General features: G+C 42.8%; 1 protein-coding gene across 1 annotated transcript in view; it reads left to right on the top strand.

Annotated features, from left to right (window-relative positions):
* Positions 1-16,819, top strand: part of Armc2 (armadillo repeat containing 2) — a 111,699-nt gene that overhangs the window by 47,939 nt on the left and 46,941 nt on the right. Inside the window, exons 8-9 of the mRNA XM_028769076.1 lie at positions 999-1,101; positions 2,580-2,803. Coding sequence (XP_028624909.1) covers positions 999-1,101; positions 2,580-2,803 — 327 coding nt within the window. The remainder of the gene's footprint in view (positions 1-998; positions 1,102-2,579; positions 2,804-16,819) is intronic.

Below are 16,819 nucleotides of genomic sequence, written 5' to 3' on the forward strand. Positions count from 1 at the left end.
CTCTCTCTCTCTCTCTCTCTCTCTCTCTCTCTCTCTCTCGCGCGCGCGCGCGCGCGCACACACACACACACACACACACACAATTTTAAAAAACAAAGAGTACTGGCTTTAATCCCAGCACTCAAGGAGCAGGGGCAGGTGAATCTTTGTAAATTTAAGGCCCTGCTGATCTACATAGTAAAGCTCTGTCTCAGCAAAACAAAACAAACAAAAAACAAGTCATTTTCTTTTGGGGGTACTTACTTCATTTGAAGAGTTTTGCTGTTCAGAAGTTTATTAGGTGTTTCCCCATTATTGACCATATTTTACTACTTTAGATACATGTGCAGTTAATGTGCAGTTCAGCCGGCCACTCTATTTTTATAAAAGAAATTGTTCTTCCTTATTGCCTTCTGCTTAATTGACTTAGATATTGTTGTATGGTTTAGAAAGTGATTTCAGCCTCGAACAATGATTATCGCAAGGTATTCCATAAGTAGCCCCAAGAATAAGTGGGGCACAATCTGAAGTACTGGCTTTAGAAAGCTCTATTTTATACAAGTGGCGGAGGGGCGTGGCGGAGGGGCGTGGCGGAGGGGCGTGGCGGAGGGTATGCTTCCTCTGCTCTCACTCCTCAGTGGATTCTTTTCTAGATGAGTTTAATCTGAACTTTGGTATCTTTCATTGTTTACCAGGATATTCTAAATCAATTGCTATTTAATGGAATATTCTTTTAAAAGTACCTAAGAGTTTGACACATCAGTGCAAAAACGTTTCCAAGTGAGAGACAAACGCTTTTTGTTAACATGTTCTTACCTGAAAGGTTGCCAGCGTTGTTCTTTTAGTACAACTGAGTTAGATATGGTAGCTGACACAAAATGTGTCCCTTTCTAGGTTGTTTCCTTAGAACATTTCTCATGTTTAAAGCCTTCTTCCTGCACCCTGAGTGCGGAGGTTTCAGAGGTGCCAGGCCTTTATTTCCTGCTGCCTAGAAATGCAAGTGTGTTCTTTCCCTGCAGCTTAAAGTGAGTGGAAAGAATCTTCTTAACGTCTGCAAACTGGTGTTTAAAATCAGCAGGAGCGAGAAGAATGACATTCTAATGCAGAAGGACAACATCCTGGGTGAGTCCCCATCAGTGCCGCTGGGGTGCCCACCTTCACCCCAATAGAGATGCCACGTCCTTAGAGGAAAAGGAGAGTGAGCGAAGCGGAGGGAGATGGTTCAGTTTCTAGAAAAACACAGAGTTGGGATGGCCACACATTCACTCGAAAGCAGCCTTTAGAGTCTACTGTGACCAGCTAGGTTTTGGTTTTGCTCTTTTGATGCCTGTAGTGGTGTGGTGTGACCTAATGCCATCACTGTGTAAAAATTCATTTCCTAGACCTGGAGTCACTGTTAGAATAAACACACCTGTAATTAATTTGACGTAATCAAAAAATTCTACTCTCTTGGCATAACAGGAATAAGCCCCTCCAAAATGAAGAAATGGTTGTGGCTATTATAGAGCAGCCTAGTTAACAAAGCCCAATTCTGAAAATGTCCCTCAATAATTCAGAAGTGGACAGAATCACCTGGTGGGAAGCTCTCAGGACCTGTGCTGTTGCTGTAGAAGAGGCCACAATGGAAAGCACCGTGGTCAATTTTTGTTAACAGGGGACAATGATCTCAGCAAACAGGGACAAAACCAGGCTTGAAAGAATGCCTAGCACCATATCACTTAACTGAGAATTACAGATGAAAAACAAAGAATTTAAGGGCCCCTTTGACATTCTTACACTTGAGTGTGGTGTCTTCACATAACTTTGCTCAAATCATCTGGAAGGCTCCAAAAACCTATTAGTTCTATGGCATGTGGCTCAGCCAGTGGGATTTTGTTGTTGGGTTTATTTGTTTATTTATTGATTTGTTTGCTTGTTTCCAGCAGTCCTGGGGGTTGAACTTAGGGTGTGATACCTGTGAGCATGCTGTTTGCTGTTGTTTGTTGTTGTTTGCTTGTTGTTGTTATTTGTTTGTTGATGTTTGTTGGAGTTTTCAGACAGGGTCTCACTCTGAGCATAGACAGCCTGGGCTCAGACTCAGCTGTGGTCCTTCCATCTTGGACTCCTTAAGGCTCAGAGTGTCGATGTTCCCCACCATGCTTAGGGAGGGAGGTGTTCTTAAACTGTCTTGGAAAGGGGTGGATGCTATATTCAAATCCTTTTCAGTCATGGTGATTGTTTGAAAAGTTCCCATGTGATCCATGATCCAGAGGAAAGCAACAAATGCCGTCTTGAAGATTTGGTGAAGATGAAAGTCTTTACTGGTGATTGCCTTTATCACCAGTATTGGACAATAACTTGACATTTTTGTAACTAAATATTCAAGGCTGGTGATGCTACTCAGAGCCAAGGAGAGGCTGTCGTCCTTACTTGCACAGGAGCAACCCCTCCTTTTGGTCACTTCAGTGTTACGGAGATTTGTTGTGGCTGAGACTTCCCAACTTGAGTAGCTTCCGGAGCATTTGCATGGATCTTTGAATGAACATATTTTACAAACTGTGTGCCAACGCTGAATGTGCTGTTGTACTTAGGCATTTACAGAAATCCGTCTTTTCTGGCAGAATCGTTACTGGAGGTGCTGAGAGCCGAAGACCTGCAGAGTAACACCGAAGCCTTTCTCTACTGCATGGGGGCTCTGAAATTCATTTCCGGAAGCCCAGGATTTCTTACTGAGATGATCAACAAAGGCACAGTGGAAATACTGGTGCAGTTAATAAAGGAAATGACCGAGGACACAGAGAAGCACGGTGCATGCCTGCCTAATTCAGGGCACTTGCTAGTGCAGGTTGGTACCATGCTTGAGAAGGTTAGAGGGGTTATATTAGCTTTCTGATGCCATTTAAAGTAGCAGCAGACAGAAGGCTCCGTGGCAGGAGGCAGTCCAGGGTCTCGGAGATCAAGAGAAATATGTGGTCCCTGGCCAGCCAATGTGTGCCCTGTTGAGGCTATTCCAAGGCTTTTGCAGAACCTTCCATATTGCTTGCATAGTTCTGCAGAGGAAGCAGGGCCGAAGGCTGGGCTTGGCAAGTGTGCATCTGGAATCCCAGAACTTGAGAGGAGCAGGGGGGTCAAGAGTTCAAGGTCATCCCCTGCTACATAATAAGCTGGAGGCCAGTCAGGCTTCTCGAGACCAAGGAAGGAAGAGAGGGAAGGAGGAGAGAAAAAGAGACAGAGGGAGGGAGGGAGGCCTGAGCAGAGCCCCATGGCACAGGCCTGTCAATCCCATCCACTCAGGAAGCTGAGGCAGGAGAATTGAAACTAATCAAGGCTCAGTTTTAAGACACACAGTAAAGAGAAGGCTGAGTAGGTAGGGCCATGGTAGAGTGTTGCCGGCCAGTGGCCACAGTGGACCGGGTTCACCTGAAAGAGAGGCTGGGAATGGAAGAAAGGACAGGAGGGCGGGAAGAGATGAAGCCAGGGCAAAGGTTTCTGATCAAGGCTCAATGCTTTAATGTTCAGCTTTCAATTTAAAGGGGAAAACCCATCCCCACCCCCAGAGCTCCTTCTTGCTTCAGCCTGCTGGGGGTAAGGGGAATCCATCCTGTTGTGGGTGTGGGGAATCCATCCTTAATCACAGGCCAGAGATGTCTCAAAGCATGCTCAGCAGACAGTCTATTCTTCTCAGCTTGTCTACCAGGCTACAGACAGCCAAGGAGGCACCAAGACAGGCAATGCCAAGGCAGGCAATACCTCTGGAGTCCTATTGTTTGGTCTATTGTGGTAAACAAGGTCTCTCAGGCCTGCTCAAGACTGGGGGAAGGGCACAGTTCCCCCTTTTTAGTTTTATAAGATATGTGCAGTGCCAGCAGCTGGATGGGGTACAATATTTCATCCCATCAAGGGTACAGAGTGGCCGGGCGACCGTGCCTGGCTTAGGTTGGCATCTATATTGCTGCTATATTACCCGTCTTTGAGGAATATACATAGAATATTGATGTAAGCCTCTGTCTTAGGTTTATAGGAGCTCAAGACACTCTTACCTGTCTCTGACTAACCGGCCTTCATTGGCACACTCTTTCCCACAAGACCAAAATCACATTCAGACCAAAGGACCTGTGGGCATGCACTAGATGCAATTCTTCATAGTGATGGATAACTGCCATGGTGAAAGCTAAGCTTGCTGAGAGCGATCCTGTGTGAAGGCAACCTATGTGCTTGAGACACAAAGTTTAAAAGGTTAAAAGCAACATGATTTATCCAAGCAATGTAGGAAATAAGGTTGGAAGTGGAAATGTTCCAGTGTCTAATCCAACTGCTGGTTGACAGGGATTTAGACACAAAGTCTGGCCATCACGTATAGTGGGTGGCTTTAAGTATTGATGGAGACTACATGCCAGGTTAAATCAGCTGGCAGATAAGGATTTTGAGCCATCATCATCAGAATCACAATTATTAGGCTCGAGATCTGTGTCCACTTGATGGAACAATCTTTCAGGGAGCCATCGGGCTCTGTTCTCTTTTTCTGAATAAATACATACTGAGCCACAGCCCCAAATTAAAACATGGTTGGGACCACACCAAGTATTAGTTAAGGGGTCTCTCCACATGACCCTGGCAAATGAGCTGGAAGTAATTGGATGCCAGTGGCGATCCACTGCAGACCGACCTTTAGTATCAGTTTGCAGAAAATTTAAAATAAGAGAAAAGCAAGGTGTGCTTTTGGTGACCTTGGGAGGTATAATTCCCCCTTTTTAGTTTTTAAAAGCCAATTTTTCAGAGTTCTTTGTAAAACCAGGGAAGGAGCATCAGTAGCTCCTCTTCCCACATTCAAGAGAGTTATCAAGATATTATTTTAAAGTTCTATAATCTCTCTTTCACAATTCCTTGTCCTTGAGGATAAGAAATCTTAGTAATAAGGATAATATTAAATTGTCAACAAAACATCTCAAATGTTTGACTGTAATAGCCAGTTCCATTGTCTATAATCAGATATGGAACACCAAGCATAGAAAAATAATGTAGGCAATAACTAATTATAATTTTTAGTTTCTTTTTTTGTTAAAGCAGTTGCAACTAAAAAGCCTAAAAGGGTATCAAGTCACATGTACATATTTTAATTTTTCTAAAATAAAAAATGAGTAACATCCATTTGCCATAATTGATCACGTATAAGTCCTCAAGGCTTAACACCATTATGAAAAATGAGGACACTGAGAACAAGTTTTTGTAATTTAACTTTCACACTTTTTAGAAATGCCAAGTTATTGTCTCAAGTTATTATTATTTTGATGATATAAAGAATAAGATTGTATGGCCAATTGTCTCTGTAAGTCTATAATTTGACTGGTATACAAATCTGCTCTGGCATTGCCCTGGGTTCCAGGCAATCTAATATGAGCTCTTAAATGTCTTATAAAGTTAAATTAAGCTGTATTTGTATAAATAACTGTAAAATTTGAGAATTAGCAATATCTAAAAAAGAACAATTTTAAGCAATTACAAACCATGAGCCATATACTGGCTATGAGCATACAAATTGAAAGCTTCATTTTTCAGCATTTCAAATAGTGGCTATAGCATATAATTTAATTATTTGTGTTGAAGCAGGGGAAAATTCAAGAAAATGATCATGTGATATAATTACATATACTGTCTTCTCAATAGATGAGGCATCTGTAAATACAGTAAACACCTTTTTTATGGGCTGTATGTAAATTTATAGGAAATACAAAAGCATGTGTAGGAAAAACTATAACAACTTGTCTTATGGATAATGATTATCAAATTTGTCTAAAAAGTTTGTCATGTAATAGGCCAAATATCATTATTCTCTAATAATCAACTTAATTTCTATTTGGAATAAGGAATTAACATTTCATCTAAAATATTTTCAGGATTCTATCTTATAATCCTGTATTAACAATGTAATAGTTTCATAATAGGATGTTCAAACTTTACTTGTAGATGAAGAAGGATGAGTCCACGTTAATGGTTTTTTTTTTTTGTCAAAGGGCTGGTATGAGCACATGAGTAGCAATAATGTAAACAGCCAACAATTTATCATAGTCTATATAATTTATCTTTTGATAACTAACAGCTTGTTCTATTTTCTACAAAGCTATCTATCCCTCATCAGTTAATCGTTGAGGGGAATTAGGATTTGTATCCCTCTTGAGAATATCAAACAGAGGTTCAAGTTCTCCTATGGTAAGCTTAAGATGAGGTTTTAGCCAATTAATATCTCCTAACAACTTTCGAGAATCATTAAAAGTAAACCATTTTTTGTATGTATACCTGCAAGTCAGAAGAGGGCACTAGATCTCACTACAAATGGTTGTGAGCCACCATGTGGTCGCTGGGAATTGAACTCTAATATTTTTAGTTGTGAGCCTAGCCTTTAACGGCTGAGCTATCCCTCTAGCTCTAACTATCTATTTTTATTGGAAATTTTTGGTGTCACCGTCTGTTTAAGATGTAACTGAGTTTTCAAATATTGAAAAGATATTGTCTTTGAATCTTTTCTGGAGTGACAAGCACTCTAAAATTTTAAAGCTCGTTGTATTAGAGCAAAAGCTTGCAGAAAAACTCCTTCAGAGAGATCAGCTAATAAAATATATAATGAATAATATACACTGGGAGATTTAAATGTTTAACTTTTGTATTAAAGCAACAACAAATTTTTAATATAAGACTATTAATCATTCTTTGAGGCAACCTTTCTAATGATAGTGCTTCATGGACTCTCAAAAATCACAAGCAAATTCACTGAATTTAAACCTCATCACTTTTACCAGGATGTAAAGGAACGGTATAAAAACAATCTTTTAGATCTGTAATAATTCTATATGTATTTAGTGGAATGGCAACCGAAGTAGGCAAGTCAGGCTCTAATGCCCCATTAGTTTAAATCTTAATTTGAACTTTGTTTTGGATTAATTGAATAACCAATTCCTTTTAGCAGAGTGAGAGTATTAGATAAAAGCCAAACTGAAGGCAATCTTGTCTTCTAATAATTGTTACATCAGCCCCAGTATCTATTAATCTTTCAAAACCTTTTTCTTTCAATTATTAACTTAAGGTTAGGTCTCTTGTTACTGATAGATCAGACCCAATACATATCAGAGGAACCAAAGTTATCTTGTCTTCTATCACTCTCAACAAATTTGGAAGGAAGGACCCAAAACAAGTTGAGGAATTCTTTGCCAGCAGGCACAGTTACAATGCCAAGGATGGAAGCAAGCATAATTTTAATTTTTCTAAAATAATAACTCCTGGCCCATAAACTGTTGTGAATTTTGGGCCTGAGGCTGCTGCCTCTCCCAACAAGGAACAAACAAGGCAATCAACAAATTCCGGAAAACACCTTTTTTAGGGGCTACTCCTGAAGACCAATACAAAAGGAATGTCTCACCCAAGCTTCTGCTGAGCCCAATCTGTATTGTCTTAATTTAAATGTAAATGTTCTTAATCTCGACCTGTTTTCCTAGGCCTGGTGCAAAGATTATCCTTCTAGCAGGCCTGTACTGTATCACAACTTGTTTTAAATACTTTTATTTAACTCTACCTGCTGTCTCCTCTTTTCTATAAACATGGGCGAATCAAAAAATCCCAAACTCAAGATTAGAACTGTCAACTGTAGCCAATGGAATACTGGCAGTTTAACTATATTAGTTTCTTTTGTAACATTAGAGTATAACCACAATTTTGAGAAACAAAAACAATGTAAACAATCTATTTTCTCTAAAATCAACACCAAGTAGATTACCTTTATGTTACAAAGTTTTGTTGCCAATTCTTATATATGAATGTATGATAGTGTAACTTTTAATATCTCATTAGAGACATTGTTTTAAAATCTTATCTCTTATACATCTGGTTTCTGAATGACTCTAACCCTGAGTTACCAGTCTTAAGCCAACTTTCTGTTACCAAAGTTGCAAATTTCTAATCACACCCAATAACTTATAAGCCAATAATCTATAACCAAGACATGCAGAACATATTAATACTTTAAAAACCAATCAGAAACAAAAATCAAGTGGCTACACATCTTATATATTTAGACCAAACAAAATTTCTTGTTTGTTCTAGCTGCAATTTTAAGAGAAAGGCACCTTGTCACAGAGATTTTTTCTAGGACCAACAACTCTTAGCTTTCTTATAGAATCCAAAAAGCTGTTGGTCTCTTTAAGAGCAGCTTATGCAAACAATCAATTTCTGGAAAGGCTTTTCCAGCTCAGCTCAACTCTTAGCTACAGGTAACTCATCTGTGCACATTAAGATTGTCTTTAAAACAAAGTTAAACTAGACCAAAGGTTGGATCAGGCAGTTTTAACCATTTTTTTCTTTTAAACATGAAACATGGAACAAACATTTAGACAACAATGAAACAAAAAAACAAACAATTGACACACGTGGACATTGGCACTCCAAAGACAGACAACAAAGACAGACCTCTAGGAGCCAAAGAGAAATTCAGGACATCTCCAGATTTTCCTCCTGTTCCTAGGAGAGCTCTGAAATAGCCTTTTCATTCTTTTTTGCTGACACAGCTCAGAGAAAGGACAACTGCTTTTCTGAAACCCTTTCTCTCTCTCATATTCAAGATACAACTCTTCATCTCTTTTTTTAGGAGATGTAGCAAGGTGGCTATTGATCGTACACCTCAGTGCTCTTAGTTTTCTAACTCCTTCTAACCCTGCTCCTCCCGCCTGAAGCAGTTCTTAGACTGTGGGCAATGTCTGTTTAGAATTCTCCTGACCTATAATTCGCTGTCACCTTCTAGGCAAAATCGGCACCGGGTCAACACCTATTCACCTAGACCATATCTCCTTAAATACACTTCCTGCAAACACAGCCATAGCTAGCATCGATGCTGTTCGTTGCTTACCAAGTGTCCAGGATACTCTTGTTGTTCCGTTTTTCGTAGAGCTCTACCCAAGACAGCGTTTCTCAGCTGGTCTCTCGTGTTCAGGCCCCAAGTCGGGCGCCATTCTGTTGCTGGCCAGCGGCCACAGTTGACCGTGTTCACCTGAAAGAGAGGCTAGGAATGGAAGAAAAGACAGGAGGGCGGGAAGAGATGAAGCCAGGGCAAAGGTTTCTGATCGAGGCTCAGTGATTTAATGTTCAGCTTTCAGTTTAAAGGGGGAAACCCACCCCCACCCCCAAGAGCTCCTCTTTGCTTCAGCCTGCTGGGGGTAGGGGGAATCCATCCTGTTGTGGGTGTGGGGAATCCATCCTTAATCACAGGCCAGAGATGTCTCAAAGCATGCTCAGCAGACAGTCTATTCTTCTCAGCTTGTCTACCAGGCTACAGACAGCCAAGGAGGCACCAAGACAGGCAATGCCAAGGCAGGCAATACCTCTGGAGTCCTATTGTTTGGTCTATTGTGGTAAACAAGGTCTCTCAGGCCTGCTCAAGGCTGGGAGAAGGACACAGTAGAGTGCATAGTTTCCATCCCCAGCAAAGGGAAAGAAAGTAACAGATACAGGCACGGAGGGATGAAATGTGTGCATGTGCGTGTGCGTGTGCGGGTGCGTGTGTGTGTGTGTGATGCTGTCTGCTCATCAGTTGTGCTCGATGCTGAGGATTTTCCAGCCAGACCATGAGATTGTTTATAAGCAGGACCTAAGGCCACATCCCCTGTCTGCAATGACTTGGGAGTTCATGACGTTGGGTGGAGTTTTTAACAGGCTCTGTGGCTGCCATGCAGCTCTGGGACCACGAGGAGGCAGGTAATAAAACCACCAGGCATAATTCATCTGGCCAGAACAGGAAGAAAAATTTTCCTCCGCTTAGAGCTTTATTACTGCTCTTGTGACAGATTAAATTTCACAGTTAAATTATTTCCACCAAAACTTCCCTGGCTCTCATATTCCTTTGTAGATGAGATTTTTACCCTTATTAGCATTTATAGATCAAATAATAGCATCTTTGATGTAATAACTCATGGGATTTGAAATATGCTTGTCAATTAACGAGGATAGATTGAACCTTTGGCGTACTCTGAGACATCGGGAGAGCATGTTAAAAATTAGATTTACACCCTGACTTCAAGATTCTTAAGATATTCATGATGATTATTAATTTTAGATTTTGGTCCTCCATTTTTGAAAAGAGTGTAAAAAAAAATCTCTTTTGGTCAAAGACAAGTCAAGACCATGCTTTGGCGAGAGGGCTTCTTATAAAGTTATGTTGACTGAAGTTTGGATCATTTGTGGGTTTTTTAATTTTTGAAAGTAGTTATTTCCTTTCATGGCAATGGTCATTTCTGTTAAAATGTAGGAAATATAAGGAAAAGTGTAAAAGTTATCTGAGCTAGGGTTGTGGTGGCACACACCTGTAATCCTGGCACTTGGGAGGCTGAGGCAGGGGGAGCATAAATTCAAGGCCAGCTTAAACTTATCTCAAAACAAAACAAAACAAGATATTTTTATCCTGAGCTATATAATATATGGACATACCTTCAACATTATAGTCTTTGATTGATGTGTGTGTGTGTGTGTGTGTGTATTTTCTCGAATACACTATGTAGACCAGGCTGGCCTCAAAGTCAAAGAGATGTCTACCTCTAGAGTGCTGGGACTAAAGGCATGTATTAAAGGTATGCCTGGCTGTAATCTGTATTTATTTATGTATTTATTTATTTATTTATTTATTCATTCATTTATTTATTTTTATTTTATACGCACTTGTGTTTCACCTGCATGTATGTCTCTGTAAAGATGCCAGATCCCCTGGAACTAGAGTTAGAGACAGTTGTGAGCTGCCCTGTAGGGCTGGGAATTGAAGCTGGGTCCTCTGATAGAGCAGCCAGTGCTCTTAACCACCCAGCCATCTCTCCAGCCCCTCTAATCTGTACTTTTATAGTCAGTTTGTTTCATGTCACCTCTTCTCTTTTGGTTTCTCCGTATCCATTCAGTCAGCTTATATCATTCACAGTAGATTTAGTTCTTTGTAATAATATCATAGGTTTTACAAACTGGGACAGTAGAACTCCCTCACACCACCCGTCAGCTTGCTTGATGCTGTTTCGCCGTTGTGATAAGGATGCACCCATGTGGTGGTTTGAATGAAAGTGGTCTCCAGAGGCTCCTATGTTTGACTTCTTGGTACTCAGTTGGTGGAACTGTTTGGGAAGGATTAGAAAGCGTGGGCTTGTGGGAGGAGATGTGTTGCTGAGGGTGGCTTTGGAGTCCACACCAGGCCTGGTGTCTCTCTCTCTCTCTCTCTCTCTCTCTCTCTCTCTCTCTCTCTCTGTCTGTCTCTTTCTCTCCTACCTGTAGATCAGAATGTAAAGCTCTCAGATACTTCTCCAGTGCCATGCCTGTCTGTCTGTTTCCTTCCATGATGATTTTGGACTCCCTCTAAAATTGTAAGTGAACCCCCAGTTAAATGATTTATTGGAGTTATTAAGAGTTGCCTTGGGCCGACCAGTGGTGGTGCACACCTTTAATCCCAGCACTTGGGAGGCAGAGGCAGGCGGATTTCTGAGTTTGAGGCCAGCCTGGTCTACAGAGTGAGTTCCAGGACAGCCAGGGCTACACAGAGAAACCCTGTCTCGAAAAACCAAAAAAAAAAAAAAAAAAAAAAAAAAGAGTTGCCTTGGTCATAGTGTCTCTTCACATGAATAAAGTATTTCTGTATAGCCCAGGCCTGCCTCTTGATTGTAATTTTCTTTCTCCGTCTACCCACATGCTGGGATTACAGGCATGTACCTCAGCATCTGGCCTCTTTTCAATGTTACAGATTGGGCATTCTTGTCTAGTTGGAGAAATTTTTCCCAGTCTGTTATGTATGTGATACCATTTTATATAATAAGAATTAAATCCATTGATATAAAGGAACATTAGTGTTATCTGGAGCAAACACATGTCAGATAAAGAAATGAGGGCACTAGGTAGTTGTGGTTGTCAGGACCATAATGTCAGCACTCAGGAGTTTGAAGCCAAAAAATTTCAAGTTCAAGACCAGTCTGAGTTAAGTAACAGGCTGTTGTCTCAAAGACTAAACAAGCTCTACTCCTCCCTCTAACTTGAAATCAGATCTCTGCTGCTGTTTAGCTCAGAGTATTGTTGCCCCATCCCTGCTTTTTATTTCCTTTTTCTGGCATTAGCCCTGGACCCACTGGGTCAGGCCTTCCATTCATTTTCCTCTAGGGTGTGCTGTAGAGCTTCACACCGCCCACTACCTTCCCATTACAGCTGGTTTGTTGTCTTCAACACCTTTCTTTGAAACTAGGATCTGGTAGAGACTCTGTGGGGACCACGGTCTGCACCCCGTATCCTATGCAGCTGGAGAAAGTAAAGCCCACTGTGGCCACTTAAGAGCATGCCCCTGCTGTGCACACCACCTGCCCCGTGCAAGCTATCCCGCCTTTGTGTGTTTATGCATCAGGGTAGAAAGGGAGTTTGTTTTACAGCTTGTCATTTGCAGAATCCTCAAAACTAGACAGTCCTTCCTACTTAGTTAAAACAAAAATGTTGGGGTTGATAGCCCAAGACTGTAAGCCCACCATCTGAGAGACAAAAGTCTGAGACTCATGAGTTCAAGGCCAGCCCGAGCTATAGACAAGACCCATGTCAGAAAAGAATGTTTTAGTCAGGGAAAGAAAACAGACAAGAAGCTGTTTTACACCAAATGCATAATAAAATATAAGCAATGTGACTTCACCCCAAAATACTGCATATGCAAACACACACACACACACACACACACACACACACCTGTACCCCACATGAGAAACAGCAGAAATACTTTCTCAGAGCAATTTCCGTCCATCTGCTGGGAAGGAGAGTTTCTTCACACCCAGTTTTTAATGACATACAAATTGTAGTGATTTATTTGTTCACTGAATGAGACAGCTCTTCTTCACTTATGAACTTCCCTTCCTGGAATGGAATCCTTTATCCACCAGAGCAACTGGCCCCTCACTCATCCGACAGGAGAGAGCAGGCATTCAGAGCCCAGGCCCTTCCTTTTCTCCTCTGCATTTTCTTGGGAAGCAGTTTCCTGGTGGCTGCTCAGACTGCTTCTCCAAGGACAGCAGGTCTGGAGATGTGGGGAGACTTGGCACTCATGTTCATATAATGCCTTGGGTTCTGAACTGTGGAAGGGTGGGGCCCATCACCATGGCTGGAGGATGAGTTTTATAGCTAAGTCCTCAAGTGCTGTGTACCCACCCAATCAGAGGCTCTGTCTGTGCCTAGAGTTTCACAAAATACTATATTGTGATGGCAGCGTACTTTTACAAGAGGAAAGGAGAAATGGGATCGGGACATGCCTAGACAAAGCCACCAGTCGGGAAGGAGGGTTAGCGCACACAGCATGGCCAGGAAGAATATGCTAAAGATGTTTCCTCTGCAGCCAGGATGATCCAGGGTGGGAAGTAAGGGTCCATGCTCGCTGTTTGACAAGAGCCATTGGCTTGCCTTTATGTCTGCCAGCCCTGTCGCTTCTCCATAGTGTGAATATATTCATTGTGGCGGCGAAGAAACGCCACCAACTTCTAACATGTCATTGAAACACAGTGTTATCATTTCATTGCTTAGTAATTTTAGCCTTTGACATGATCTCTGGAACTCCTGGTGATGCCCCTGCCTCTGTCTCTCCCAGCTACTACAATGCACACCCTGCCCATTCTTTCTCAGTGGTTACTAACGCATCTCTCGTAGACAGACTCCCTTTCCTGACTTTGGCACATCGACATTCCATGTCACCTATACAACCTCTAAGTTCTCTCCTGTCTTAATGGTACATGATTATTAAATTAGATGGTACATGATTATTAAATTAGGATGATGGAGGGGCAGTGGTGGCGCACGCCTTTAATCCCAGCACTTGGGAGGCAGAGGCAGGTGGATTTCTGAGTTCAAGGCCAGCCTGGTCTACAGAGTGAGTTCCAGGACAGCCAGGGCTACACAGAGAAACCCTGTCTCGAAAAACCTAAAAAAAAAAAAAAAAAAAAAAAATTAGAAGGACCAAGTCATATATCCATTTATCCTGAGATAAAGAGGCATCCAAATAGTAAATGGATACCCAGTAACAAAAAATAGGCACGTGCTAGTATTGGGGGGTAGGGAGAGCGAGCACGAGTACTTCCAGCTGGGGTGGAAGAGGCATGATGGGAAATGCGGTAGGCAGCCCCCAGCAGGCTTGTGTAGCAGCAACACTTTCCTGTGCATATACATCCGTGGACTGCCGTGAGAGTCTTGGGAAAACTTGGCTCTAACGTTTTCACGTGAGCAGTGACGCGCGTGTTGTTGGTGTCTTATGTTTCCGCCAGACCGTATTCACCATATGGGAGACGTGAAACTTCCTGGGTCACCACAGAGGCTTGGATTCGGGCACATATGTGGTCTCAGTTGGGCAAAAGTCCAAAGAATGAATGTACTTTTATTACTAGAGGGAGACAGGTCCAGCTGAGGTTAGGAGTAGAGCCACTTTGGCTTTTCCCTCACATTTGTGGTCTCTGGTGACTGTGTTCATCATTTCTCAGCACCAGTGGGAAGTGAACCATTCTTCAATCTGCAGTTGAGATAAAACTTGAGGGATTTGAGGGATAGATATCCCACAACCGAGAAATAAAATAAATGTGTTTACAGACAAATGCCAAACAGAATGGGGGAGCAGGGGACAGGAGGCCAAAGTCTAGGCCTCTAGGACACCCGGAGGCTTGATGATCTCCTGCACCCCAGTTTCCTCCTCTCACAAACGAGTAACAGAACCCTGTTCTTGCCTGCTCCAAGGGTTGTTTCAAGCAGCAAATGGGGTAAGTACTTTGTCACCCATGGTATGGTGATGGCTCATTTGCGTAACACCTTTTGGAAGCATGGAAATTTCCAGACTCCTTAACTGTAGTGTGCCCAAAGGTTTCTTTGGAAGATGCTTTCTAGAGTTGGGAAAATGAGTCCCCTGTGGCAGTGGCCCTGACTGAGGGTCACGTTCCTGTAACGCTCCATCTCGCTCAGCCTCCAGAGCTCAGGGAGAGCTCTGAGGAGCTCAGGAGAGCTCTGAGGTGGGGTGGATATTTGAACCTTTATACATTATCTTTTTTTTTCTTTTGAGACAAGTGTTTCTCTGTGTAGTGCTGGCTGTCCTGGAACTCATCATGCAGACCAGACTGTCCTGGAACTCACAGAGGTCCACCTGCCTCTGACTCCTAAGTGTTGGGATTAAAGGGGTGGACCACCACTCCCAGGTCCAACATCTTCTTAATGCAGTTTTCTCTATAAACATGGGTTTCCTAGGGTTGAGGGTTTAGTTTCTTGGTAGAGTGCTTACCTAGCAACTAAGGGCCTCAGTTCAGCCCCCAGCAACAAAATGCAAAATAAACTAAGAATGGTCTCCCAATATTGATTGTATGGTGAGACAGCAAGACTCACCTAGTTCAGTGGAGGACAGGCGGCCTTGCCAGGCTCTTGGGGTGTCTGACTGACTGAGGACAGCGCACTGGAGAAGGGAGCGCGAAGCTTCAGTGCAGAGTTCGGTCATTGTTCAGCAGATAACTAGCCAAGATGGAGTTGTTCTCCCTTGATAAATTAAAAAAGAAGAAGAAGAAAAAAACAGGTCCTTTTCGTTCCAGTCACTGTGTAGCAAAGTGAGGACACTAAACTCTGTTCAGTTCTCTAGAGGGCTATCGGCTCAACCTTTCTTCATCTTCCCATTGGCTGCTTCCTGACTCTGTCTCACCCGCTGCCTTCCCATTGGCTGCTTCCTGACTCACCTCAGGTTTTTTACTTTGTTTCACGGTGAAATGCTGCAGCTAGGAGTTGTGAATGGATGGTCAGGGTAAGCCCTTTAGAAGCTTACTGGGCATCGTTTGACCTCCACTGTCTTTAAAGAAAGGATTTAAGAGGGCTTAAGAGATCACGTAGGAGAAGTAACAGTAACTGAGGAGACCTGGGAACTGGAGGAAGAGGGAGGAAGGCAGCAATCATCTCTCTGAGTGAAGCTTGCTCTGCTCCAGCCTTGAGACAGGCCCGATGGGTGGGCTGCCCTGGCAATGGAGGACAGCCACCCACAGCGTGCGGGGACTCATTCTGGTTCAGCTCTGTGCCTTGCTAGTCAACTATGAGTTTTTATTGGATTTAAAATGTTCCCTTACGTGACATGAACTCAAGAGTTGAAGTGTAGCTCAAAATTAGGTTTGGAACTCGCCCTTCTGGTTACTGTGCTGTCTAGCCAGACCCTCCCCATCCACGCGTCTGCGGTTTTCTCATCCACGAGTCCTCATCCATCTGAGGACTCAGCACCAGACCCCACGGGAGGGAGGACTCAACGCCCCACACACGAGGAGTCAGAGTGGTAGCGGCAGAGGTTGGTGGCCTTTCTCGGAGTGGAGGGCTTCCAGGCTGCCCGGCCCCACTTTTAGACCCTTCTCTCTCAGGGTTGTAACTGGTTCTCCCAGCTCTCCTCCCTCTTCCCTCCTCCTCCTCCTGTAGTCTCTGTAGACTAGGCTGGCCTCGAACTCATAGAGATCCGCCTGCCTCTGCCATATACTACTACTGCCAGGCCTCTTCTAATCCCTGCTCTTTCTCACTAATAAGGAGTCTTCTCTTCTCTGTTTTTCCCCCTCTTTTTTAATTTTAATTTTTTTTAAAAGAACAGTAGTTGCGTTCCTATTTTTCTTAAATCACTGAGTACATGCGCACTTGTATGTGGGTGTGTACATGTGGGTGTAGGAAATTAAAACACTCTGGAATGGTCCTTTGCAAGAACAGTGCCCGCCCTGTGTAGTGGAGGTTGATCTGGAACTCCTGGTTGATTCCTGTGCCTCTACTTCCCCAGCACAGGGGTTACCGGTGTATAACACCTTGTGGCCCTCCCCCAGTTTCCCACTCTAACCTCTACCTAGCAGAA

The sequence above is a fragment of the Grammomys surdaster genome, unplaced genomic scaffold (assembly GCF_004785775.1).
Source record: "Grammomys surdaster isolate TR1022 unplaced genomic scaffold, NIH_TR_1.0 190, whole genome shotgun sequence".
Classification (NCBI taxonomy): domain Eukaryota; kingdom Metazoa; phylum Chordata; class Mammalia; order Rodentia; family Muridae; genus Grammomys; species Grammomys surdaster.